Source organism: Amblyomma mixtum, chromosome 5, assembly GCF_055824585.1.
Source record: "Amblyomma mixtum isolate Tamu chromosome 5, ASM5582458v1, whole genome shotgun sequence".
NCBI classification, from domain to species: Eukaryota; Metazoa; Arthropoda; class Arachnida; order Ixodida; family Ixodidae; genus Amblyomma; species Amblyomma mixtum.
The window spans coordinates 190,052,043-190,078,300 of NC_143016.1; the positions used below are offsets into that span (position 1 = coordinate 190,052,043).

Below are 26,258 nucleotides of genomic sequence, written 5' to 3' on the forward strand. Positions count from 1 at the left end.
CCAGTGCTCGTTAAACAACTACAACTGGTCGAAATTTACCCGGAGATCTGCACTACGGCATCCCTCATAGCGTGCGTCTCTTTAGGACGTTAAGCCTCTTGAGGCCGTGAAACCAATCAGGATATCGCAAATGTTTTGGTTATATCGCTGGCCAACGAGCGCATAATATCAATATTGTTACTATCAATATTGTCTTACCATCGACAGTTTCACTATCGGTAGTCCTGCTATCGGTAGCGGTACTACTGCTAGTAATACAAGCTATTCTACTATTGATAGTAGCACTATCGATAGTTTTTTTTTCAGTCTCGATAGTTTAAAGAAAACCATCGATAGTATCGATAGTCAATTTTCCGATAGTTTTGCATCACTACAGTGCTGGCCCGAAAGATGCGGGTTCGATCCCGGCCGCGGCGGCTGAATTGTGATGGAGGCAAAATTCTAGAAACCCGTGTGCTGTGCGATGTCAGTGCACGTTAAAGAACCCCAGGTGGTCGAAATTTTCGGAGCCCTTCACTACGGCGTCCCTCATAGCCTGAGTCGCTTTGGGACGTTAAACCCCAATAAACCAAACTCTCTTCCTTTATTTCGAAAAAGCTTTCGATAAAGTACCGCATAAAAGACTACGACTAAAGCTGTGGTGCCTAATTCTTAATACATTATTAATGGAATGGTTTTGCAACTTTTTTACTTACATAGAGCTATTTGTTTATGCTAACAATTACTCTTCTCCTCGTAGCCCGATAATTTCAGGTGTTTTCCAAGCTACAGTTGTAGGACCTTTGCTTTTCCTTATCTGTATTAACGATCTTCCTTCCAATATTTCCTCTACCATTCGCTTATTTGCTGACGGTTGTGCAATTCACCGCCCAATCTCTAACAGTACTGACGTTGGCATTCTTCAACAAGATCTTAACCAAATCGAAACTTGGTGCAAACAATGGTTAATGCCTCTTAAAATTGCTAAAACATCTGATTTCGTTCCATCGTAGGCAGATGCATACTCCTTTCTAAATACGTTCTTTTTGGTTTGGAAGTGTCGCCCGTGAACCCGAAGGAGTGAACCCGAAGCCCAACTAAACCCGAAAAAATTCCCGTTCGACACCCTGGCCTATCTGTTCCTGTGCAGATGGCCGTGGGGAGCGCACACCTTCCACTGCACAGGCATAGTTGGGTTCCCGGATCACGGTAGCGGATCGTGCTGTGCTAAAACTGCATAATAACTCGATTCTTCCCTTTTACACGTCGATTCTCTTTTCAGGCATAGTTGCAAAAGATGGCGCACTGGTGCTTCACACTTCTCTGTATATGAGTTGCACCGATGAAAAATAAAAAATAAAATAGCGCGACTTTTACACCGGAAAAATGCAGTATATATCTGCACCAAAATACACTTTTGTCTGCTCCAAAAGTTGCTCCAAAGTGACTTCGGCCGTTCACATCGCTGTCAACAAGAAACAGGGTATGCGGAGAAACAGTTGTCACGATCGGCACACACTTGCATGAACCGTCGCGGGAACGCTGTATCCGCGCTGGAGAGCGCCTCCCTATGTACGAATCGCCACCGCGTTCGCCATGCTCTTTCGTTTTCTGCGACATGCTTCTATAGCACTCCTCTCGTGCTGTCGTGTCATACTTTCTTCCTAGAACCTAATCTCGTCACTCACTCGTGCAGCAGTGTGCAGATAAATGCGATCTCTTATGTGCCCTTTAGCGATAACGACTGTACCGTGCAGCGCATATACGCCCTACTTGGCCGCGTAGCTTTTCCCGCTGGTCGGCGAAATGGTAAACGGCACCATAATAAAGAAAAAAAAAAGGTAAACGGCACCGGTCGAGGATTTTGTGAGACGCCTGGCTTGTTTTTTATTGTTTTTTTTTATTTCTGGCAGCCATTCTTTTCATTTCCATCGAAAGAAATGCGTGGCAGAGTTTGGCGAGCTTCCGAAGGACCGTTTTCCTTCACCACTTTCTTTGCGCACGCGCAATTGCAGCAGGGCGCGGTAAAGTGGGGCGCGCACACACCTGCCACTGCGCATGCGCAGAAGGCATCCGGCCACACACAACTCTCAATTCTAAGCTGTATTGTGCACATACATAACCGCTTTGTGTTTGATTTGATTTGATTTATGGGGATTTAACGTCCCAAAGCGACTCAGGCTGTGAGGGACGCCGTAGTGGAGGGCTCCGGTAATTTCGACCACCTGGGGTTCTTTAACGTGCACTGATATCGCACAGCACATGGGCCTCTAGAATATCACCTCCATCGAAATTCAACCGCCGCGGCCGCGATCGAACCCGCGTCTTTCGGGCCAGCAGCCGAGCACCATGACCACTGAGCCACCGCGGCGGCATCGCTTTGTGTTCGTCCGTGTTCTGCTCTCGCTCGCACTTTCCCCTAAGCATGCCCGTTTCGTTCTTGGAAGCAGGGCTTCAGAAACAATCTTCGGAACCAATCTTCAACCGCTCAACTTGCTTATTAAAACTTACATGCATGCCACGGAGTCGCGACCTCACAAGAGTCGATTCGAAGCCATCCCTCGACGATGACCCTTTTTCACTGTTTCTGAGTGCGCCGGTGCATAGAGGAGGAATTCCTCCTGCGCACGCAGCGGACAGTGTTCCTTTAAAATAATGTAAAGTTATAAAAACTGCAACGAACCGTGTAAGGAGAGTTCATGCACAAAAACCAGTCACCTGCCGTTTGGCTGACAGGTATTGTTGAAATTATACTATCTGCGGAATCTCTGCACCTCAAGACCTCCTGTTAAAGAAACACGAAAAAAAGTTAATTCCTCACCGTATCCAAAAGCTTTTACTCCCCTCTCTCTAAAACTTTCTTTTAGGGTACTTTGGATTGAAGCTAAAGATATATTGTACAACATATGATCCAATACAGCTGTTCAAATTTCAGGCAAGGTTATGCAGAGCGTTGCTTGCCGACACCTTCGATCTGCGTAATATTTTTCTTAATCCCAGATGATGGAATGAGACAACGGACCTGCGATTAGTTTCACCCTGAAGAAAACGAAAAACAGTGGTATGGTTTTAGCGTAGTTAAACCGTGTAGACGTGCGAAAGCATGTGTGTTTGTCCTGGTTGGCTCATGGCTTTGCTTTGCTGGATCGTCGGCACGCCGGTGCAGTGCCAGTGCTTGGGACCTCCGTCGGAAGGGCATGAACTCATCTTCTACCAGTACTCTCACAGTGCCTGTCTTAACTACGGTATGCAGCTCTCGAGGCCTGCTGTCTGGCTGTGTCAGTAGTCGTGCGTTGATAGATTTATGCACCATCTGGTCGTGCAGGGAGAAAGATCTCGAGCTGCAAGCTTGGGATCGAGTGTTCCTACCAGTGGTTGATGGGCCGTGACGAAGGTCACCATTGTGTCTGCGATGTACAGTCTTTGCCAATAGTAACCAGGCTGCATGGTTTGCTTCTCATTCGTATAGTAGTGCCCTCACGGCTTCCCTAAAGATCAAAAAGTTCTTTGAAGGTGAGAACAGGGGTTCTCCTTACCATACAGATATTAAGAGCTTGAGGGCTGGCACAATAGCTTTAATATACTACTGAGAAAAAACGTGCAGCCTGGTTACTTTTGGCAAACACTGTACCTGCGGAACTTTTGCACTGCGAAGGCGATTGCAAGCGTCCTTCCTTGTCTAGCTGAGCGTGGTTTTGCTCAGCTGCTCCCAAAGTCAGTGGAACAAAAGGTGCCTCCCTGCCTTGGCTGTTTTATGCCTTTTTTGTTAAATTATGCCCGCTAACTATTGTATAACTTATTCATTTTTAACTTGATTGTATACTTTTGTTCAAGCTCCCCTGCCAAACTTGTGCACTTTTCCTATGTATTCCTGATGGGAGGTCCCCCAGACAGTTTTCACTTTTGGACCTCCTACTGTACTAACTTTTTTATGAAACTTACAACTCACTTGTATTTCGTTTTAATAAACGTTCAAACCTTCAATAAACCTTCACGTTGCGAAATGACCGCCCCCACTCCGTAGGGCCAAGCGTCACCGGTGCTCGAAAGCGGTGTCCGCCCTCCCGTCGTCAAGTCGTTTTTTTTCTTCTCCGGGGCAACTCCTAGAGGCTGCTAGCAATTGCTGCTCTTTGATGAATCTGCCGTAGAATGCAAGCATTCCTATACAATCGACTGGAGCGTTTGCGCACTGATAGCAGGCAGAGCGTCCACAATGGCTCCTACTTTCTCCTGTGTCGTATGGACGCCTGCGATTCTTTTTCGAGGGTAGCGGCATCGCGGACGCATCGACGAAACGTGGTCAGAGTCCCGGCGCAACCCAAGCAGCTCAGTGAAGTCACAGTCAGCGGGATCGTCGTGGTACCAAAGGCGCACTTCGACACACAGCCCTCCGAAGTGTACTACAGAGCACGCGAATCTACACGTGTTTTTAGTTTGCAGTTCTAGATTCCTTGACACTTGGTGCGCAGGAAGTTTTAATTTTGGTAACTTTGGAGGGTTTATTTTGAGAAAAAAAAAAATAGACTACAATTCTAAATATCTTACATGCTTTGTACGCATACTTCTCTATTAAACAATAAGTTTCACAGGAATGCCTTTTTCGGGGATAAAGAAATATTTCGCAAACTTAAAGAAGACACAGGGGAACAAAAACTTAGACAGAGATTTAAAACAACAAATTTTGAAATTTTATATACTCAGTACAGGGATAGCATTTCACGCGAATATTTATAATCGTTAAAAACGTTACGTAACGTTGCTGGTGTAGTAGGTATACAGCACGTCTAGAGAAGCCCGTCTGCTAGTCTTACTATAAGCTACGAGGAATCCTCATTTCTGTGAAATTGGTCAAGTGCGAGCTTTCTTCTTTTTTGTTCAGTAAAGAAGTGAATGGCGATAAAAATTGCGTAATACGTAGAACCGACAGGATAGGCGCAATAACTTGACTTAGAAGCGCTTTTTACTTATGCGGACGTTCACCCTTCTGCCGCTCAAAGTGCAATACCACACACATTTAAGGACAGGCTGGACAGTTTTAATTCATTGTAGCGGTAATACGAGGCATCTTCACCGTGAGCGAGGCTCGTGACAGCGGTAAACCTCTGGCGTAAATTTCCCGGCCGCGTCCGCAGCTTCGCGCATGTGCTCAGTCTGCAGCCAAGAGGCTCCCCTTCGGTCCATTGCGATCACTGTCATTGCGTTTGTCCCGACGGAACCTTCCTGGCAGCCATTGGCGTCGCAGCCTGTATGGGGGGAGGGGAAGGGGAAGGACGGTTCAGATCCTAACTTTTCGCTTTCTGCCACTCCGCACTTGCATTCTGCTCGGACACTCGGGTCTCGCAGTTACCCGTCGCGACCTGTGTACGAAGACTCCGCTCATGTCTGCTTGGCTCTGCAAAAGGGCACACTGGGTAGAGGACCACTTGACGGTGGTCATCTTCTGGGGTACCATCACGAGCGATGAAGCCGCCAAACATTTTAATGATAAGTATACTAGCTCTTGTTCGAATTTCGATGGAGGCTAATTTCCAGACACCCGTGTGCTGTGCGATGTCAGTGCACGGTAAAGAACCCCAGGTGGTCGAAATTTCCGGAGCCCTCCACTACGGCGTCTCTCATAGCCTCAGTCGCTTTTGGACGTTAAACCGCAATAAACTATGAACTAGCTCTTGTGTCCTAGTAATAGCCAAATGGTCAGTTTGTGGCGTTGGATCTGTTAGGAATTTGTCGGAGGGGCAGCACTCGTCAGGCACCAAGTAATGCTTCACAATCCGAGAGTACCGTGATGATTATGATGATGAAAACGTTTATTTAAAGCCACGATGAATTTAAAGGAAGGCTGATCGGGTCCTTAGTCCGGGACGCCGTTGGTGAAAGCCGCTGCCCGTGCTCTGGCGACGAGGGCTCGTTGTTCCTCGAGGTCCGAGCTGGACAGGGCCGCCTCCCAGCCCTCCCGCGTTGGCTGATTTATGATGGCAATGCTGTCATTTTTCAGACAAGCCCATACCATATGGTACAAGTTTGCCTTCTGGCCACAAATTTTGCACTGTGCCGAAAAGGACTCGGGCTCAACGGCGTGAAGCGTAGCTTGATTATTGAAAGACATAGTTTGTAGCCTGCGAAGGTGACATTCCTCTGATTTACTGAGACTCTTAGCGGGCCTTGGGAGTGTCTGCCGTTCAAGGCGCAAATGTTGTAATGTTTCTGAATATGTTAATGGAGAGGGGGAGCCTGAATCAGTAAGGGAGGACGTAGAAGGATTCCGGGGAAGAAAAGCTCGGGCCGAAGCGTGTGCGCGCTCATTTCCTTTAACCCCCTGGGGACCTGGTACCCATATTAATTCCTTCCGTTCAGCTGAAGTCCTACATTGACTGAGAATTTTGCAGGCTAGCGGCGTGATTCTGCCACGCATTTAGTTTCTATAAACCGCCTGGGAATCTCTAACTGTGTATTTCGATGCGGAGTGCGTTTCGGCTAGGTCTGTCGCTAGAGAAAACGCAGTACCGGTGCTCAGAATTATTGTAACTGTTTCATCCGAGACACTTAAAAGCAAATGGCGTGCATTTTTGGATGAAAATGAGGCTGCTAACATCGGTTATGTAGGAAAACAAAATTTTGGTCTAATCCTGCTGGATTATACCTGTCTGCAGGAATGCATGCTGCTGCGCGGCGTGTTTCGTAAAAAAAAAAAAACGTGCATTCGTCTCGCTGCGCTTAATTGTCTGTATAATCAGCTTATAAGCGAAAACTCGTCCACCGGTCAAGCTTCCACCGCAGCCGAGTGTTCAAATGCGTCGTACCAAGGCTTGTGCTGCTGGAGACGCCACTCTAAACGATGTCTAACGTTCGACCGAATACCGTCTGGTCAGGATGGAGCATTGCAACAAGGCGAAGATTGGGTCAGTTACCAAGTCAGAAACAAGCGAAAATGACGTCTAGGGTCCCATACGAGACCCTTGTTCTCAATAACACCGAAGCACCATTTTTTTTTTTTTTGTTTTTGACTTGCTCGTCGACCTAATCTTCGCCATGTTATAACACTGTGTAAGATGCGCCTAACTTATCGGCTCACACGTGCTACTTCGCTGCGGCGGAAGCCTTGGCCCATTGGTGCTTCGTCCTGGCGTTCGTGGGGTCGCCCCACGAACCTCTTGTCTCCTTCCCTGACGCCCACTCTTCAGTCACGTGACCAACTTCGTGCGCTACCTTTATGCCACGAATACGTCGCAACTCTGGGCACTCAACGTAGATCTCTGATTTTTGCAAGCGGAAATGCTTTTTATACTCCACCCCATAACTGACTTGTCGCACTACCTAAGGCAGAGACCTCCTCAGCCAATCAGGAGAGCGCGTTAAACGTGTTCCTCCGCGCCTGCTCGTCCACGTGTCGTCTGCTCGCGGCGTGCAGAGATATGGGATGCGTTCTAATTCTCTCGACGTCCGACAAGACGTCGAGTGTGACGTCTAGGAAGCCGTCTACATGTCCACGTATTGGGACTTGTCTACTGCTCACGCCGCCTCATGGCATAAAAATGTAACTATGGCATATATGCTAAAACTTATGGACAGTTATATTGCAATTTTTCTTAAACTTAGCAATAATTCGCCTTAAGAACGCGTTTTCAACAGCTTCCACATTTTTTGCCACAATAATTTTGCGCGTAAATCAGTCTGGTGGCAGCGCCTGTCGGTCAGCAGACCGTAGTGCTTAAGCAGTGGGCCCACTCACTGAAGACGACGCTAACGACATATGTTATTGTTATTTATTATCGATACTAAACTGTAAATGCTCCTTGAACGTGCTCGTCCAGACAGTCCTGCAAGCATAAAAAGAATACGAAAGACTGTAAACACAAAATTAATATGCGCGAAAGGCTACTATACACAGCAGAAGAAAGACACATGCGTGGCATTAAACTTGCTGTCTGTCGTACGTGGCACTCGGCGGCGGCGAGGAACCTAAAAGACAGCAGCGGGCTTTAATCCTGCACAGACTTAAAATCAAGGGGCAACATGCCTGCACCGTTATGTGTGTTTGTTTTTCTGAGACTGTAGAGATAAAACAGAATGCGCACGAAAGAGTTGATGCAGCTAATACTGCAACAGAAAAAAACACATTTGCATGCATGCCGTTACGCCAGCCGTCTTGACGGCCGGCGAGGAATTCAAAAACAGCGAAGTCCATAAAATCAAGGCGCTAAGAGCCAGCAACGTCATACTGTAAACAGATCATGTAAACAGACCTACAGCGTCCGCTGCTGTAGCGAAGCTCTCAACTGCACAATTCTCTCCTGCGTGGTTCACGAATATACACTACTAGGAATCGCGCGTCCACGAAGGCTGCTTAATTAGCGGCTAGTTTGCGTACCAATTAACAACGGAATGACTCACATTCGAAGTACGGTGCCTATCCATACTCCGGCTACAGTTCGATGCCCGCGAAGTGCACGACTCGCTCATACGAGTACATCAGCTCCGCTATCTTTAGACAGGAAATTAGCCCGCATCGATGTTGACTTCGGCGAAGCAGTCACCTTGGACGGCTTAGTGAGAAATGGAACGCGTTCCAAGATGGCGGCTATCCGGCTAGCCGTCTACTCGGAGATATTGGAACGCACACATGGTTATAGAAGAGTATAAATCGACGCCGTCTGCGTACTGCATGCACGCCTACGTACTTTAAACGCAAGCATTCTGCTGACGTTACGGCAACCGCACTTGAGGTTCGGCGTATGCAAACACGAGACGCAGCGATAAGCTCAGCCTAGTGGCGCCATTTGGTTGTTAGAACAGATTCCATTTTTTGTCAACAAACAAACGCTCCTCTTTAGCACTAGAAGCGGCAGAACAGTCACTCTAAATTAAAGATACATTGAGTTTATCGCTCATACGTTTTGTCACAGGCGAGATGACACGAAGCGAAAGTAATGCCAAATTTACGGCCAGTGAAGGTACAGAAAACAGCAGTAAAAACTACGAATTCAGTCCGAGGAAACAACGTTTTAGAGCATTGAAGAGTCGCGCGCACATCGAACTGTACCTTAAGTGTACGAGCGTACGTAACGCGAGCGTAAGTTAAGGCTCGATATGAAATGGCGTTTGACGCATGTGCACTTCAAAGCATTCTATTTCTTATGCCCCTATGCCAATTTTACTCTGACTTTACATTCAGCAGCGTGAGAGCAGCTTGGGTAGTGCTGCAAGGAACTGCTGAGATGAGTATATATAGGAACGCGCAGTTTCGTTGCGGCGATAACCGAGCTCTTCGAAGCAGCACACGTGCTTCAGAGCTGACTTCGAAGTTTATTTATTTATTTATTTTTTTTGGGGGGGGGGAGTAATTTTGGTGGTGCGGACGGGCGGATGGACGGGCCAAAATTCATGGACACGGTGAGGTAAAGATGAATAAAATGTTTTCCTTTATAACAAAGAGAGGTTCACAGTGCGTACATCCTTTGGCGTTCAGTCCTCGCAAGTGTGGCGGTTGTTCATGCCATCGATTGCAACGACTTGGCGTTAGCTGTTGCGCAGGCCTTCTTGGAGGAAACGAAGTGCGTGCTCACGAATGAAGCTCGATCGGTCAGCGACTGCACCAATAAAGGGGCGGCCACATTGAGCAAGTCTGCAGTAAAGCTGATGGGGAACTCCGCTTGTCCCTGCTTTACAAAGGCGATCGAGGGTTTGGGGGGAGGGTGGCGCTTTCCACTAAAGCTGTCCCCCTTTTCCCCCTCAGTATGCTTTCGTGTCACCCTCTGAACAGCCACTGCCTTTCGGACGCGCTGGCTGTCTGCAACTATGCTTGAGCTCGGCTGTTTCCGTTTACGACTCTGGTGTGTGCAGTTCATTACAACGCATCGAAGGCTCGGGACGCGCGTCCCTGAAACTGAGCTGCCATCCGGTCTCCCCTGCTGCGATGCAACGCTGTTAAGTCGCCTGTCGCTGAGAGTGGCGTTTACAAATGCTTGCTCCCACCTCGTCATCGCTTTCCAGCGTGTGAACACTGCGGGTGCAAAGAGACAATTCTGCGCCTGCCCTCGGTGGGACCCCTGGATGCAGGTGACTACAGATTCTCGTCCCCTGGCGGAAATCAAAATCCTGGGACCTTGGCCCCAACCTTCGTCTCAGAAGGAAGCCACCAAGTATACCTAAAAGAGCACAGGATTGCGCTGCAGACTACTGGCTCTGTGTTCTCCCTGCCCCCACGTTCCCTGCTGTGCTCTGATCTTGCATTCCTCTTATCTCTTTCCTTCGCTCCACCCCCCTTCCCACGTGTAGGGAAGCAAAAATGGAAGCGCACTCAACAGCTGCCTCTGAATCTACAGAGGCGTTGTTGTAACCGATGGGCAGCGTTTCTGCTGTTGACAATGTCCGATTACCTGCCCTTTGGCCACCACCGTTCCCTTTGCTCGGGAGCGAGAAGCGTTTTTATTGATGAAGTGTTAGGCGTTGGAATGTTCGTCCTCTGCACCGATCCAAACTCCTGACGTCGGTGGCGACGTGGAGAGTGCGCGACATCAGTCTCACGCGATGGAACTCAAGGCAGCGGTCTCCTCCTCTTGCGTGCGGCAACAACGCGTCGAAGATGGCTGGGCGAGCTGAAGATGCGCTTCGCCTTCCTCGCCATCTTCCAAGGAAAGGCCAGTCATGGCTGCCCAGCTCGTTTACAGGGTAGGGCAGAGTGTCTTGCTCTTCGGGAGCTCTTCGAATGGTCGCGCAAAACATTCAGCATGCTCATCCGGATGAATTATTCGGCGTTCTGGGTATCCTAAATATGTACGACCTAGTAACTTATAATACCGCTTCCTTAATTTATCAGATCATTCACAACACACTCAATTTAACTACAGTATGTCTTCGTCACTCACTACGCACCAACACGTCTACTACGAATGAAGCTTGAAAGCACGAACTGATGGGCAAGTTGGTTGTACGTGATATGATTGAAACAGCGCAAGGCCGAAGGCCAAAGGAGAGAGTCCATTTCCTCCTTTTTTCCGCTCTCCTCTTTGGCCTTCATCCTTGCGCTGTTTCAATCATACCATGTCTACTACAAGACATCGGCTCTTGCTTACTACAATACACACCAATTATGGTCGACAAACATTGCAATTTACATGTCCTTATTTGTGGAATAGTCTTGATTATAATGTTCAAATTTCACCTACTCTTCATGCCTTTCAAAAACAATTAAAACATTTTCTACTGAATTCATCCTAGCCTTGACCGAATTGATTTATTGACGTCCACCCGAGCGCAGCCATATGGCTACAAAGGAAAGCTGCACAGCTTTCTCAGAAACTTCGTAGTTGAAGAAAAGTTCGTCCTGGTCCGGGGTACGAACCCGGGGCCACCGCTTCACCGGAGCAGTAGCTCTACCAATTGAGCAAACCGGGACGGCAAGCTTATGGTAGGGCGAGAGCGAATTGATTAATGAGTAATTACTCCCTTATTTCATCCTAGTCTACATTCTTTTGTGCTTTGGTTTGTGTTTTTTTGTCTAAGAATAACATGTTTACTAGATGTTACTAGTGTCCAGTGCCTACTGCTGTAATATACTTATTGCTATATAGTTGCGTTATTTGTTGCTATCGTCTACATCATATGTATTAGCTTGTATTGGTCGTGACCCTTAAACAAATATTTTGGGCCCCTGAAGTTGTGTGCTTGTATTTCATGTTTTATGCTGAATAAATACACTCTTTCTTTCTTTCTTTTTTGCTCTTTTTCGCGAAGGCGCCCACTTTCCTGTTACCGAGAGCATTGCGACGCGAAGCCAGTTAGCATCGTTGGTGGCGCCCGTGCGTTTCACCGAGGCTTCCGTTTACGGTCGTCGTTCGTCCGCGCAGCTGTGGGAGGCGGCCTTCCGAAAAATGGGGTTCAGCCGCAGCTCCCGCGCGCGGCAGCGGAGGCAAATCGGTGCACTTCCCTCTTTGAGGAGGGATAACAGCGGGGGACGGGGCGAAGGAGTGGAGAGATAAGGTTTTTTTTTTCCCCCTTTTATCGCTGCTGCCGGGTCCGACAGCCAGCTTTTCGCCACACCTGCGCCAGCTCGTGAGCGTGAGGGTGAGGGTGAGCTGCTGTGCGAGCAGTCGTTGGCGGGATGGAGAGAATGGTGTGGTTGGTTGTTTGCTCGGGAACGCAGTCACTGGGCGCATTTGTTTTTCAGTCCCGGACTGTCCGGGACTACTTGCGGACTCGAGTCCGGTATTTGTTTTTCTCGGGCAGCCCGAAAGCTCCGCCTACCTGCCTGCATCGCCATAGCAACGCGTTCGTTTTTAGCCTATGGCAGTCCGCGGGCTGCTTGGGGCTGCTGAGAAGGCAGCAGACGATAGCTGCGCGCCGCGCTGGCAGCCATATTGAGTTAGACTCCGTGTGCATTTTGAGTATTTTTCGTGTTCCTGGAGGTCGATATCATGCGTTAAACCTTCACATGATCTCCGTAGCTGCTCTCTGAGCCATCGCAGTACTTTTTGTTCTTGCATCTTCGTTTATTTTCTTGAAATCCACCGCACAGGGACGCGCGTTCGAAGCTGCGAGCGCGTATTGTTTGCTCGTGTCGTCAAGAGGTTCTCGTTCGCTCGTTTTGCGACATGCTGTCTCTACGCTTACCTGAAAGCATCGCAGGTGAACCACTCGTATACTGGAGCAGCTATAGAGCTTGTTGTCAACATTTTTGCGAAGGCTTTCGTCTATCTGCCGATCCGCAACGAGTTGGGCTATTTTGTGCGAACTTCGCCGCAAGCAGTAGCGGCGAGCATACCTCCGAAGCTTAGTTCTGTAATGCACCTACGCTAAGCTGACAGTACAGTCTTTAAATCGACTCAGTATCATGATCGAGCGCACGGCGTTGCTTCGGCGTCGTGGTGGCCGTGGCTTGCGTCGTCTGCTAGCAGATGACAGCGTCCTTGTACGGTAACCGAGGGGGAGCCCGGCTCTGGCGCCGAGTTCGAAAGCAGCCTATGGCAAGTAGGTCATGTGACCATGACGTTGTTTCCTGTCAGAGCGGAAGCCGAGACCTGTCAGCAAGTAGTCCGGGACTGGAAAAACAAATGCGGCCACTGGCCGCGTTTGTTTTTCGCCCAACAAATGCTTTTGAAGAATAAGAAGTCTTGCAATGGCTCAGAGAGGAGCTACGGAGCTCAGGTGAAGGTTTAACGCATGATATCGACCTCCAGGAACGCGAAAAGCACTCAAAATGCACACGGAGTCTAACTCAATATGGCTGCCAGCGCGGCACGCAGCTATCGTCTGCTGCCTTCTCAGCAGCCCCAAGCCATAGAGTTAATATAACCAACTCTAGAGGGAAAGGTGCCCATTGAGCCCATGCATTCCAGTGGGCAACGCATGAACGCAGCCATCACACAACGGTTTGCGTGTGTTGCCAGCTGTTTTGTCACTTTCTAAATCTGGGCAAAGAACGGAGTTGGAACCTGGCAACGTAGTCCGTGGGAAGATGGCGGTATGCAGAGTAGCTCTCGACTGCTCTAAACAGCTGTAAACAACGGCAAAATCGTCGCGTTTGGATCGTTTTCAATGGTATGCAGTGTCGCATACCGACCGTAATTTCGTATAGGTGGCTTGTGACTTCTGAATTGTTATTTGAAGGCAAGTACCACGATTGTGGCGCGCTTGGAGTGTATTTCGTCTGTAGAGCGCACGGGATTTTGCATGTCCTCTGTTGTCGAGTGCAAAAATACACGTCGGAAATTTGCTTTGGCCCCAAAACGACGAACACAATTCTCAAAGGAACCGAATGCCCAAGGTAAATGGAGCAACGGCTCTGCCTGGTTTGTTTTGAATGTTTAGGTTAAATGTCGACGGTTTGTTAGAGTGCCGCGAGCCTCTCGCATTTTTTTTATCTGTCTCCTTCGCCGAGGAAGACTGTGCCGTGTCTTTTCTGGCGCGGGACGAGCTCATAATGGCATTTTTCGTACGCAGCAACGCTCAGAGCATCACGAACGAGTGAAACAAGGTGGAGGCAGAAATGCATGAAACGGCATGTACCGCTCGAGAAACCTCCGTTTCATGTCAAGCATTGTGCGCATTAAATTCTGGCTGCTTGGTTGGTTGTTGTGGCGGGTTTTTGTCCTTATTTGTGTTTGCGTTGGTTTTTTTAGGCTTATGACTGCTCTTGCTTCTAATGTAAGACACTGCTTTTTTGCTGAGATATTTTTTATTCCTCTGTTTGGTTTCAAAACCCATTTACGAGAAGCTAGTTCAGCAAGTACTTTATACGCACGGGATAAGAAGGGTCCTGCGATTAAATGTATGCTGTCTTGTTTTCACGCCGATTTCCTGCCACTGACAGTGTTCAGATCTAGCGATAATGCGCTGTGTCACATGCTTGAGCTGATGATCATAAGTGTGCCTCTTTTCCGTCTAATAACTAACAAACAGTTGGTAGAGCGCCCATGTGTTGTCCTTCTTGTGCCGTTTTCGTTGCGCGGACGTTCATTTCAACAGTGTTACCTTTAATTACGGCATGCATTAGTTCTGAAACACGTAATAAAAACGCATTTAAGCAAGAACACCTACGTCCTTTATAAGTAGCACCAATTAGTACTCTGTTAAGCAGATTGAGGCAATGGCGTTAAGAAAGCCGAATGCCGTGAAAATGTAAACGGCAGCAAGTTTGGTTTAGTTTATTCGGGTTTAACGTCGCAAAGCGACTCAGGCTATGAGGGACGCCGTAGTGAAGAGCTCCGGAAATTTCGACCACCTGGGGTTCTTTAACGTGCACTGACAACGCACAGCGCACGGGGCTCTAGAATTTCTCCTCCAAAGAAATTCAGCCGCCGCGGCCGGGATCGAACCCGCGTCTTTCGGGTCAGCTGCCGAGCGCCTAACTACTGAGTAGGGCCCGGAAATTTAGGCACTAAAGAACCCCGAAATAGGCAGGCATCTAGGCTCTAAAAAATATTGAAATAGGCGCTATAAAGCAAAAATAGGCGCTTTGAATAATACTCCTTGTTCATAAGTACAAGATTTGTCAGTCAAGCACGGAGCGTACGCAGTGCTCAACTGAAGCAATAAAGCGCATTCTCAGGCTTTCGAACTTGAGGCTCCTTCGGTTTTCGCTAAGCATAGCTTTGTACTTTAAAAAGCTTCTTTTGACGTCACATGAAGTTAGTGGCGCGAACCTAAAACATGAGAGTTGACAAAGGCTTAGGCCTTCAGGTGACGTGGCCTTATCGTGTCCGCGTAGAAAGTCTCTGATTTGGGAAATTGTTTCTAGGCATCTATTTTTTTCTTCCAATTGTTGCATTTTCGTAGAAGCAGTAGCGCCTTTTCCTTCCAGTCCCCGAAGCACTGCGGTACTTCTGCCACTACCTTCCACGATTTATCTACTGAGAGTCCAGCCTTTTCCAACTTTGTCATTCTTTCCGTCCATGTTGAGAAGATTGCACTATGTCAGGTCTGTTTCCAAACTCGCCTCTTGCAACACTTCGAGATAAGCACTTCGTTACTCTACGTTCAAGTTACAATTCTAGAAAAACGTTCGGCGAGTCCCGCACCTTTTGTGCGTGCATCGGCGCGTGCCTTTCACCATACATAGACAGATCGAGGACCGAAGTGCCGGATTTAGGCATTTATAGGCAAAAAGTGCGATTAAATAGGTAGATTTTCCTAAAAAATGACAAAAAGGCAGGCAAGTGCAAAAATCTCCCGTTTAGGCATTTATAGGCATGTTTAGGCAAATGCCTAAATTTCCGGGCCCTACTACTGAGTCACCGCGACGGGGCTAAACGGTAGCAAGGTTAATTCGCTTGGTGTCATCCGCCTTTAAAGAGAGTTCGGAGAGCGAGAGATTTTCGTTCACACGCTTTGCAGTACACAGTTGTCGCGAAATGTGCATATGTATCACTTCCCACGTTTACTCACAAATGATGCAAAATGCCCGATCCTTTTGGAGCTTTGGCTTGCATCAACGCACGAAGGTTGCTTCGCGGTGCACGAGAGCGCGAGTGACTCTTTGTCGCATGCAGCTCCTTGCATTAAGTGTCTTGATCCCACAGCTCAAGCAATTTGAAATCAGATTCGAAAGCAGAAGTTTAAAACCGAAACTCCGAGAGCGTTCACTCTGTTTACTCGTGAATATGTTCACAATCGTCCGATATTAAAAGAAATGGCCACAATCAGTATGCTAAAGGTTACAAAATGTGTTTAAAATATTGAAAAATCTTGAAAATACGTGTAAGAATGACATAGAGTTATTTTCTCTACAGTAGTTTTCCGAATTCAAGTTCAAACTTCACCCATCCTTGACTTAGCGAGAAAAAACTGTGCTGGCCACAATAATGTGTTGTAAGATGGCCTCCAAGATGGCGACTTACATGCGTGCAACGTTCATGGAACTAAACTCAGTTGCCAAACCTAGAGCGGTTTCGCGGCGCCGCCACCACTGGCTGCTCTGAGTGGCGCTGCAGTCGTACCAGGCTTCAGCCGGTCCGATCAGTTGCTGTACTGCGCGCATGTCGCTTTCGCGACGCGATTGCTGCTGTGATCGTTGTCTTTGTGCCACGTGCGCTTGCATGCAGATTTTCTGGTGCTGTATCTGCCATGCCGACGTGCTGTGCGCCGGACTGCACGAGAAGTTACAGAAACAACAGACTGCGAGGAATTTTTTCGCGGCTCCTCGTGACGCGGATCTCCGTGCGGCATGGGATCGAGCCATTCCCCGCCCGTGTTGACAGAAAACTCTCCGACAAATCACGTGTGTGCGATCTTCATTTCCATTTTGAAAGGAGCGTGGTTATAAGAGTTTCTTCACCAAAGTAGCATATTAGACATCTACTCTAAAGGTGGAGATCAGATCATCGAAAGGCTCATCATAAGTTCACTTACCAGCGTATCTAAACGCTAATGTCTGGCAGGCATTGGTGCTGTGTGTTTTAAACATAAATTAGCAATAGCTTTAGAGCGCAAAGCCCCGCATTTATGGCACTCGAAAGCAGACCACAAGTGCCTACGATTTCTGTGGTGCAGTTTTCCGAAATAAGCAGATTTTACGCACAGCGTTCACTTCGTGAATGACTCCGCGCGCTGCTCACAACCCGAGCTGCGAAGGCAGTGAACTTCCTCGGGTACGTTCCTCAGTCGTCAGTTTCTCTTTCCCTGCAACAGCGACAATGCCTGACGCCAACTCCAGACAAGAAATTTCAGTATTTTGAGTTTACCGCTCTCCGTGTATTGTTCCTAGCGTGCGCTACCGTTCCAACAATATTTTTCGATCCTTCACGCAGTGCACTACAGCTGGACACAAATACAGAGATATTTTTACAGTTTATTCCCAACACATTTTGCGCACGCATACCTCGACGAGGCTCCACTTACTCCTCTCGATTTTTGCTTCTTCCCCATTAATAACATGGGTGTACGTCTTCAGTATGTCTTCTTCGTGAAAATGAAGGTCGCACACACGTGATTTGTCGTAGAGTTTTCTGTCCATACGGGGAATTGCTCGATCCCATGTCGCACGGAGAACCGCGTCGAGGAGCCGCGAAAAAATGCCTCGCAGTCTTGTTGTTTCTGTAACCGCTCGTGCAGCCCGGCGCACAGCACGTGGGCATGGCAGATACAGCACCTGAAACTATGCATGCAAGCGCACGTAGCCCAAAGACAACGATCACAGCAGCAATCGCGTCGCGAAAGCACTCTACGACATGCGCGCACAGTAGCAGGCAGACATTCGCGTTTAGATAAGCTGGTAAGTGAACTTACGATGAGCCTTGCGATGATCTGATCTCCACCTTTAAAGTAGATGTCTAATATGCTACTTTGGTGAAGAAACTCTTATAACCACGCTCCTTCCGAAAATCATGACCGCCCGCAATTTCGGCCAACGGTGGCATTGGCCAGGCAGCGATGATCTATCACTCGAGTTGCTGCAGGAAAGATTTGTGGCATACTCGCCGCACAGGGTTCAGAACTGACTGGTGTCTTTACGATAAACATCGGTAAGTGCGATATTTGGGACGCCAGTTACTCAGCATTCCCGAAGGCTGCATGCTACGACGCTGGGCGGCCGGGCCTGCGGCGTCTGCTAGCGGCGGCCAGCGGGAGCCTGTTTCGACGGCAGCGCCCCCTCGCGCCAAAATTTGCGGGCCGCTTCAGCCGCATGGAGAAGGCGGAGAGTTTGGCAACTTAGTTTAGTTCCATTAACGTTGCATGCGTGGACCCCTCCATGCGTGGACCGCTTTGCGAGCTCAGCTTTACCCCCCTGCCCCAAGCAGCCCGCGGACTGCCATAGGCTAAAAACGAACGCGTTGCTATGGCGATGCAGGCAGGTGGGCGGAGCTTTCGGGCTGCCCGAGAAAAACAAATACCGGACTCGAGTCCGCAAGTAGTCCCGGACAGCCCGGGACTGAAAAACAAATGGACCCACTGTGTGCGCCTGACACAGCGGCGTTGCTGGAGAGGGGGGAAGCGTTTCGGCTGTCGTCGCGTGCTGCACGGTCGCGCGTTTGCTTTGAAGACCGTGACGGAAGAAGGCGCGAGGGCAGCAAAAAAAGAAAAGAAAAAAAAAGGGGGGGGGGGGGGGGCTGTTGCACGTCATTCTTTGCGGTTTGTACGCTAATTCAGAAATGCGTTACATTTTGGACCCATAGCTGCCCGTTGTTCGAAATTGACTTTCAACCTATAGACATGTTCAAAATGTGCCTAGATAGCAAAAAAAAAAAAAAAATGGCTGAGGCTTAGCTAAGGTTAAGCCTAGTCAGATGCAAAGCATATTGATGGCTAGGCTTGGTAATACATGGCTTTCCTTGGTTGACGTTCATCCCGCTGTTCATCGGTCTCTGTGGCACGCTGAAGCTTTCGCTTCTCGTTCAAATCAGCCCTGCTTCTAGGCGGCATCCCAACACCTGGCCGCCTCGTAAGTGCCCGGAGAGCGAGGCAAGCTCAGCTTTATACCGCTGCTGTAGCGTCACGTGGTCAGCTGCAGCGCCTCTGATGTGGAGCCTCCACCGCCGCGGCCGACCGCGCGAGCCGGCAGCCCATCTCTCCTCTGCTGTGACGTCATGTTGTCACGTGGTGTCACGTGGTCACGCTCAAGGTCAATGGTAGCTGCACCGCCGCGCTCGACGGGCTGTAGTGTAGCTCTAGTAATATGCTTCGCATAAAAAAGACCAGAAAAATACATCACTCTACGGCTGGGAGTCGAACGCGCGACGGCGCGAACAGATCAGTTTTACTGGGCACTGCGCGAGACCACTGGGCTATCACTTTTTTTTATAGCCTAGTGGTCTCGCGACAATGATTGCCTGGATTGCCTCACTAGGCTATCACCACTTTTTGTTTCTTTAAACATGTTTGTTTATTTCAATGAAGCCTTGTTCTATGCACATGAACTATGTACAAACCAACGTTCACATTAACGTTGGTACACACCACCAAGAAAACAGTCGCAAGTCAGCACAATGCATAATACGACACACCTAAACCAAGCACGAAAAAAGCCGCAACACAGGGCACGTCATCATATATAATACGACACACCTTAGCAACAGTGCACTAGAAAGAATGCAATGAAGAGCACTCCCGTTCAGATTCAGTCTGGGCACACAATTCTTCTGCTGAAGTGGTCTTTTGTAGAAACAAGAGATTCACAATGTCGGTCCGTTATGCGCGTTTTCCAGAGGGGGTGTAGTCCAATCAGAAATAAATAATGATAGAAGAGGATCGAATATTAGAGTCTCTGCGCGAAAATTAATGAATAATGTTTACAGAGGCTTGCATCTTGTGTCTCACAATTATGATTACCTTAATTTTGATAGGTGTAACGTAAAGAGACCGGAAGCGGGCGGAGTGGGTGAGTGAACAAACGCGGGTAAATGACATCCTAGTCGAAATCAAGAGGAAGAAGTGGGCTTGGGCAGGGCGTGTAATGCGAAGGCAGGATAACCGCTGGTCCTTAAGGGTAACGGAGTGGATTCCAAGAGAAGGCAAGCATAGCGGGGGCGGCGGAAAGTTAGGAGGGCGGATGAGACTAGGAAGTTTGCGGGGATACGATGGCCGCAGCTGTCGAAGGCCAGGGTTAATTGGAGAGACATGGGAGAGGCCTTTGCCCTGCAGTGGGAGTAGTCAGGCTGATGATGGTGATCAGACTGCGATTTTCGGCGGAAGCAGAGGTGAACGGCCGTGGCTGGACTTAGTGGCTTATACAAAAAAACAACAGATGACTGTGTCAGCGATACTTCCTTGTCTCTTTACACACGCGAATGTAAGTTGTTATGCTCGCGTCTGTGCTAACGGTCTCTGGGATGACGTGCATTATTGGATCATGCTTGCACATGCGTTGCCAATGGGCATACATATACGCGTTATTGCGAGAAGAATAATCAGTTGTTAGTGTATAGTGCTTGTCCTCGTCTCCTCTTTGTCGGCTGTCTTGTGTCTGCGCTCGCCTTTGCACCAAGGAGCCGCAACCGAAGTTTTATTGCACACTATTCTCCTGGGCCACTTGCGCGCTCTTTGCTGGCGAAAGGCGAGTTTGGGGACAGAGAGCTAGTTAACACGTTGTAGGTTTCTTGGCCGGGATGTTCAATGCGTTTGATGCGACTCATACTGCAGCATAACATTCCTGTGCTTTCAGGCATGCGTTGCGAAATGTTGGTTTACGCTATACCGGGACGATTTCATAATCTGTTCCGAGCAAACGGTGTAGTAGCAAAATACCCTGGCTGTCTACTTGATGTCTGCGACGGGCGTTCTCAAAGCTCAGCCTTTGCGGGGGCCCTGGGTCTGCGCCTACAGTGCACACTGTTGGGTGGCACTGAAGCAGCCAATGGAAAAGAAGCACAGTGTAGAACTATATCGATACTGGAAAAGGCAGATCAGGAAACAATTTTTTTTATGATAACTCAAGAGGCAGTGCCCTACTGTTTGAAGCTGGGTCAAGGTGTCTTAAAACGCGCAGCTACAAAAAAAAATGAGTGAAGATGATGACACGTGCTGTGTGGTAGATCTATGGAAACAATTGAACACCTCATACTCAAACGTGATGGTATCCATCCGGATGTCGATGCAGGCACAGTCACTCTTCCGGAGGCCCTAGGGTTTAAAGATAACAATGGTCATGTAAATAAATCTGCGGTGGAAGTTAGCAAAAAGCGATTGGAGGATTGGTGGCTGAAAAGCAGAGATGTGGCATAAGGTTAGAATTGTATAGGAAACTGTAGGTAAGGAAGACGGCGAATCTTAATGAGAATTAACCACACAGTTGAACAAAAATAAAGAAAAAAAAAGCTGGGCATGGTGGCAATTGCCCTCCACCCCGTTTCAAAGGGGGCGCTCCTATCCATCCATCCTCTTTCGGGGCTTCGAACGGCAGCCTGACGCAGCAGTAGAGTTGTCGAGAGTGCGCCGGTTTGTGCATGGCGCCATTCCATCGAGCCAGTGTCAGGGGTGGCCAGCTCTCGACATATATAGCGTTGTCCTCGCGTCAGAGAGAACGTTGCGGCCAGTGCTCTGATGCCGGTCTCTGTTCCCCCGCAGGAGGGTCGCTGACCAAGATCGCCTACTACTCGACGGTGTCCCTCAAGCGGGCCGTCTACAACGCAGACTTCCAGAAGGTGAGCACGGCTGCCCCGGTGGAAAGGATGTGCGACCACAGCGCCCTCTCCTTTTCACTCGTGTCTCTCGAACCATCGGGTATTGCAGGGGCAGTTCGCTGCGTCTGTTTTTCTGGGGAGCCTGTAGACGGCAGCGGAGTAGAGCGTATGCAAGCGCGCACACACAGCGGCGATGCGCGGACTGGCCAGACGGGGGCCACTTGGCGCCGCTGCCGGAAAGTGTCGAGAGGGCAACGATAAACGGGCATTTAACTTGGCAGTTTGCATTCTCGTGCCTCCGGCGAGTGCGTGTCGATAACAGTGGACAGCCAAGCCCGTCCGTACCCTTGCACCGATTGAGACGCCCCCTGGAGTTGCTCGTCGCAAAGAGCGGCCCAGCACTCGTAATGCGCCAACGGTACTTTTTTTTTTCTTCAAAGCCCCAGTCGATTACGGACAGTGTAGCTATAGGCTACCGACTCGGGCAGTCAGGGAACCAAATCGAGCACGAGGCGAATACTTGCTGTTAATGACGTGCGCTCGAAAACGGCGAAGCGTTAGCGGCTGCGCCGCTTTTCAGCACCGTGACTTATTTATTATTTTACTTGTCGGGTGCTGCGGACAAAACACGGTCCATGCAGGAGAGGGCAAAAAGAAAAAAAAAATATGTATCACTACAAGTAATTGCGTTCTTGAAAAATATAGCATCCTTATTGACAAAGCAGGCATTGAGGAGGACAAGGCATACTTATGCAAAATGCAGAACTCGTGGAATTGTAGCTATAACTCTGAGAAGACGCAAAACCGCATAGTAGTTTTATTTATTTATTTTTGCTACTGATAGTGACCGAGCGCTGCATTTCGCTGGGTGACAGGTGCGGTCTAACGGCTTCCAAGATCGGGCATTATGGCAGGGTTGACTAGACCTTGCTGAACCGCGCCGCTTCGCCCAACCTTGCAGACCCTGCGTGAACATTTTGAACGCCGACACACGAATGGGCCGCGGCGCGGCGCTGGGCAGTCTCTCCCCGACGGCACGCTGCGCGACGTTGGAGTGGCCGCCGGAAACGGCGTTTCTTCGCATACCACTCATTATCAACTCATTCGAATAATTCCACGCTTTCTGTTCGTTCAGCGAGCTGAGTAGGTTGCCATTCGATTCTCTGTTCGAGTAGAGCCGAACCTCGCTATAACGAAACGGTTTATAACGAAATGTATATAACAAAGGTATATCCATAGCCCCTGGAAGCTCTCATAAGCCCATGTATTTGATATCTCATCTTTGCAAAATAAAATAAAACTTTCCCGGTAAGGAACATAACGAAACCCGAACAAACACCACTGGCCATTTAGCGCCGAGCATGTCGATTGTTAACAGCACATAACAGTTCCGTTCCCACTCGAGGCGGCAAATGTAAATTACCTCTTCGGCGCCGTGGTCTGACGCGGGCGCTCCCACCTTCGCGGAAGACAGGGTACGTCGCCCGCTGCGCAGTGCTGCGCCTCGACCGAGTGGCTAAAGCCACTAGGGTTCCGCCCTTCTCCAACTTCCTTACTGCGACTGCGTCCTGCTTCTCGGGTGCGCGCACTTCGGCAGCTGGAGTCGCAATTCAGGCTACGCGGTGCTGGACAGGAAACGGAGTCAAAAAAGTTCGGAATGGCCGGTTGGTCAGATCGTATGCTGGGCACTTCACGTCTTCGTACGCTCGTCCGGCGACACGTTGCCGGTTGGGGCAGCCACTCCAAACTTCTTGAGGCGGGGCTTTATCAAATCTGTTCTCGCCCAATATCGACCAATACCGCTGCAAATTCACTCTACATACAAGTGGGCGGAGCCCAGTGCTCGCCAGAGCCCGACTCTAGAGGCGCCAGTAAGTCCACTGCTTAGCTATTTCTGACGTCGCCGACCTTACTGACCCCCCACCCCCTTGAGAGCGGTCGTCGGCCCCTTGCGGCCCCGGCAAGGCTGTTCGCGGTCTTTCTCCCCAATCCCCGCGCGCTTGGACAGCGTCCGAAGCGCGCGACGCGCTGTCATCATTAGAGAGTTTTAGAATAGCGTCGTGGCGAATAGGGTGACCCTATCCGCATGCGCTTAGCGTTAGGGGAACGGGTTCACGTTTTCTGTTTATAGAATAGGGTCGTGGATGGTCGCTTTGCGTTGTTTGAAGGCAGCGCCATAACGGCGGGAAAGAGAAGCTTCGAGAACAAATAAGTTAATATATAGGCTGTATTTTTTCATTGTGTAAATAAAACGACATGCAAACTGTTGCAATTACCAATTTCCACTTAGAAAATGGAAAAAATGATGCAAATATTTTTTTTTTATAATGCGGACATGCTCAATCTGAGCCAAGACTATCCACACAGGAAGACCAAAATTGCAAACCAGTTTGTGGAGATCAGTAGTTCGAACCTCCCGCGCGCTCTGACGTCAGTCGTCGAGTACTCGCTAAGCCTAGCAGCTCTGTAAACAAGGAAGCAATCTGAAAATTAGGCGTGTTTTATCGCTTAAATTTTGTGGCTCAGGCAAGTTCAGCCAAAGCGAAAGCCTCGTTCGCCTTTAGTTTCCCGTGAGCGTGAGCCACAGAGTAGCGGCAACGACGAACGGTGTTGAAGCGTGAGGCCCCGCTTCGAGAGGCGCCGCCATGTTGACCCAACGTAAAGCGGCTTTGGGGCGCACGCTATTTCGCCGATTTAGCGTTAGCGTCGCCCGCTCACCCAAAGACCCAAGGGCCGATAGCGTTCTGCGCATGCGCAGTAGCGTCCCGCTATTCCCCTATGACCCAAAGCGATAGCGTGACGCTATACTAAAACTCTCTATTGTCAACCCCTCCCGACTTCAGACGACACGGTAGGGGGAGGGGGGGGGGGGGGATTCCAGGCTTCTACCTTAACAAACGGGGTGCACTCGTAGTGAAAAAAGCGGAGCGGACAGGGAGCGCGATATTTGATAAAAAGCAAGAACTTCTAAATATTGATTGTTTTACGTGGTAGCATGAATAGGAATAAACTGTACATCACTTTATCTACAAATCCAAAAGGATCTTCTATTATATACTGCAAGTTAAGTCCGGCCAAGTGCGGGTTCCTAACCCATCTAAAAACCTGCTCGTCGGAAACGGCCCCGCCGCGGTGGCTTAGTGGTTACGGTGCTCGGCTGCTGGCCCGAAAGACGCGGGTTCGACCCCGGCCGCGGCGGCTGAATTTCGATGGAGGCGAAATTCTAGAGGCCCGTGTACTGTGCGATGTCAGTGCACGTTAAAGAACCCCAGGAGGTCGAAATTTCCAGAGCCCTCCACTACGGCGTCCCTCATAGCCTGAGTCGCTTCGGGACGTTAAACCTCAATAAACCAAACCAAACTGATCGTCGGAAACGTGGCGAGTCTCCGCTGATCAGATGTCGAGACGACGCCACGCAGAATGAAACACATCATTAGAGACTCGATGGGGGCCTGTCGGAATTATGAGATGTGTTGGATGCCTCCTCTCGCCTGGCGCATCCTACAAAATGGCTGTCAGTCCAGCGACCCTCCAAATAGCAACCTCACCTGTGCTCCCCCCGGCCACCAGGAACTCCGGGACGATGAGTTAGCCGATCAGGCGGCCCGCGCGCTCTCTCCCCGGACACTCACACACTTGCTCTGGAAGCCTACTCCGAGCCCACCCATTGTCTAGTTACATTAAAAGTTACATCACTACATATTATAAGGACAGTCATCGTCGCTTTCCGGAACCCTGTAAGGGTCTCCGGAGAGCAGACGAACGGCTCCTTCTCAAATTTTTACTAATACAACGCTGTGCACAGAAGTATTGCAACACCTCAACACAGAATTTGATGGGGGCTGCAGCCTGTGTGGAGTGACGTTCTCGGGCGTTTTCCACAGGGTCTGGGCTTGCCCTTTCAATCCACACCCATTCCAGTCCTTCATCCCCCACCCCTATAGGGAGGCGGCGCTGCTCAGCTGCCATGACCTGCTGTCCCAACGGAACTTGGTCACCGTGGTGCACCTAGATTTGTGAGGATCTGGGCCAACAGGGCCTGGGCCCAAACACCTTCATGCATATAGTCAATAAATGTTTACCACCACCACCACCATTCAGGCCGCGCAGACGTTTCAAAGTACGACCGGCGTGGTCAGAGCGTGTTCGCTCCAAACAAACACGAACTGCATGAAAATGGCGACGCTGCATATCGCGCCATTCGGCCTCGCGCTGTTGTTTGCGTACGCGATGTTTTCTTCCCATTTTTTTATTATGGTGTTTTGCTTCTTGCTAAACACAAATAATTTTGCGGAGACCTGTTCAACGATGTGCACCTTTGAAACCGCTGCTGGCGTGGCTACGCAATTGGACCGCTAAGTGTTTCTTGAGCGCATTGGAACCTGAGCGCGCACTATTTGGATAAAATGGTGTTAAGTTTGTTGTTATTCATGCTGCCACGTAAAACAATCTATATTTAGAAGTTCTTGCTTTTATCAAATATCGTGCTCCCTGTCTGCTCCACTTTTTTGACTATACGAGAGTACCCCGTTTCCTGTTTAGCACCGCGTAGCCTAAAGTGCGCACCCGAGAAGCAGGACGCAGTCGCAGTAAAGAAGTTGGAGAAGTGACACGCCTCCTTACATTTGGCAAAGTGCACTTATAGCGAATCTCGCAGCGTGGCCGCCCTGTTGAAACGATTAGGCTCCGCGTTTGGCTTGCTGGGCGGTGTCGACGTCCCGCTGGTTT

The 26,258-nt window shown here is 49.3% G+C and overlaps 1 protein-coding gene across 1 annotated transcript in view; it reads left to right on the forward strand.

Annotated features, from left to right (window-relative positions):
* Positions 1–26,258, forward strand: part of LOC149345201 (4'-phosphopantetheine phosphatase) — a 163,971-nt gene that overhangs the window by 65,666 nt on the left and 72,047 nt on the right. The window contains exon 2 of the mRNA XM_089546510.1: positions 21,475–21,551. Within this exon, the coding sequence (XP_089402636.1) occupies positions 21,475–21,551 (77 nt within the window). The remainder of the gene's footprint in view (positions 1–21,474; positions 21,552–26,258) is intronic.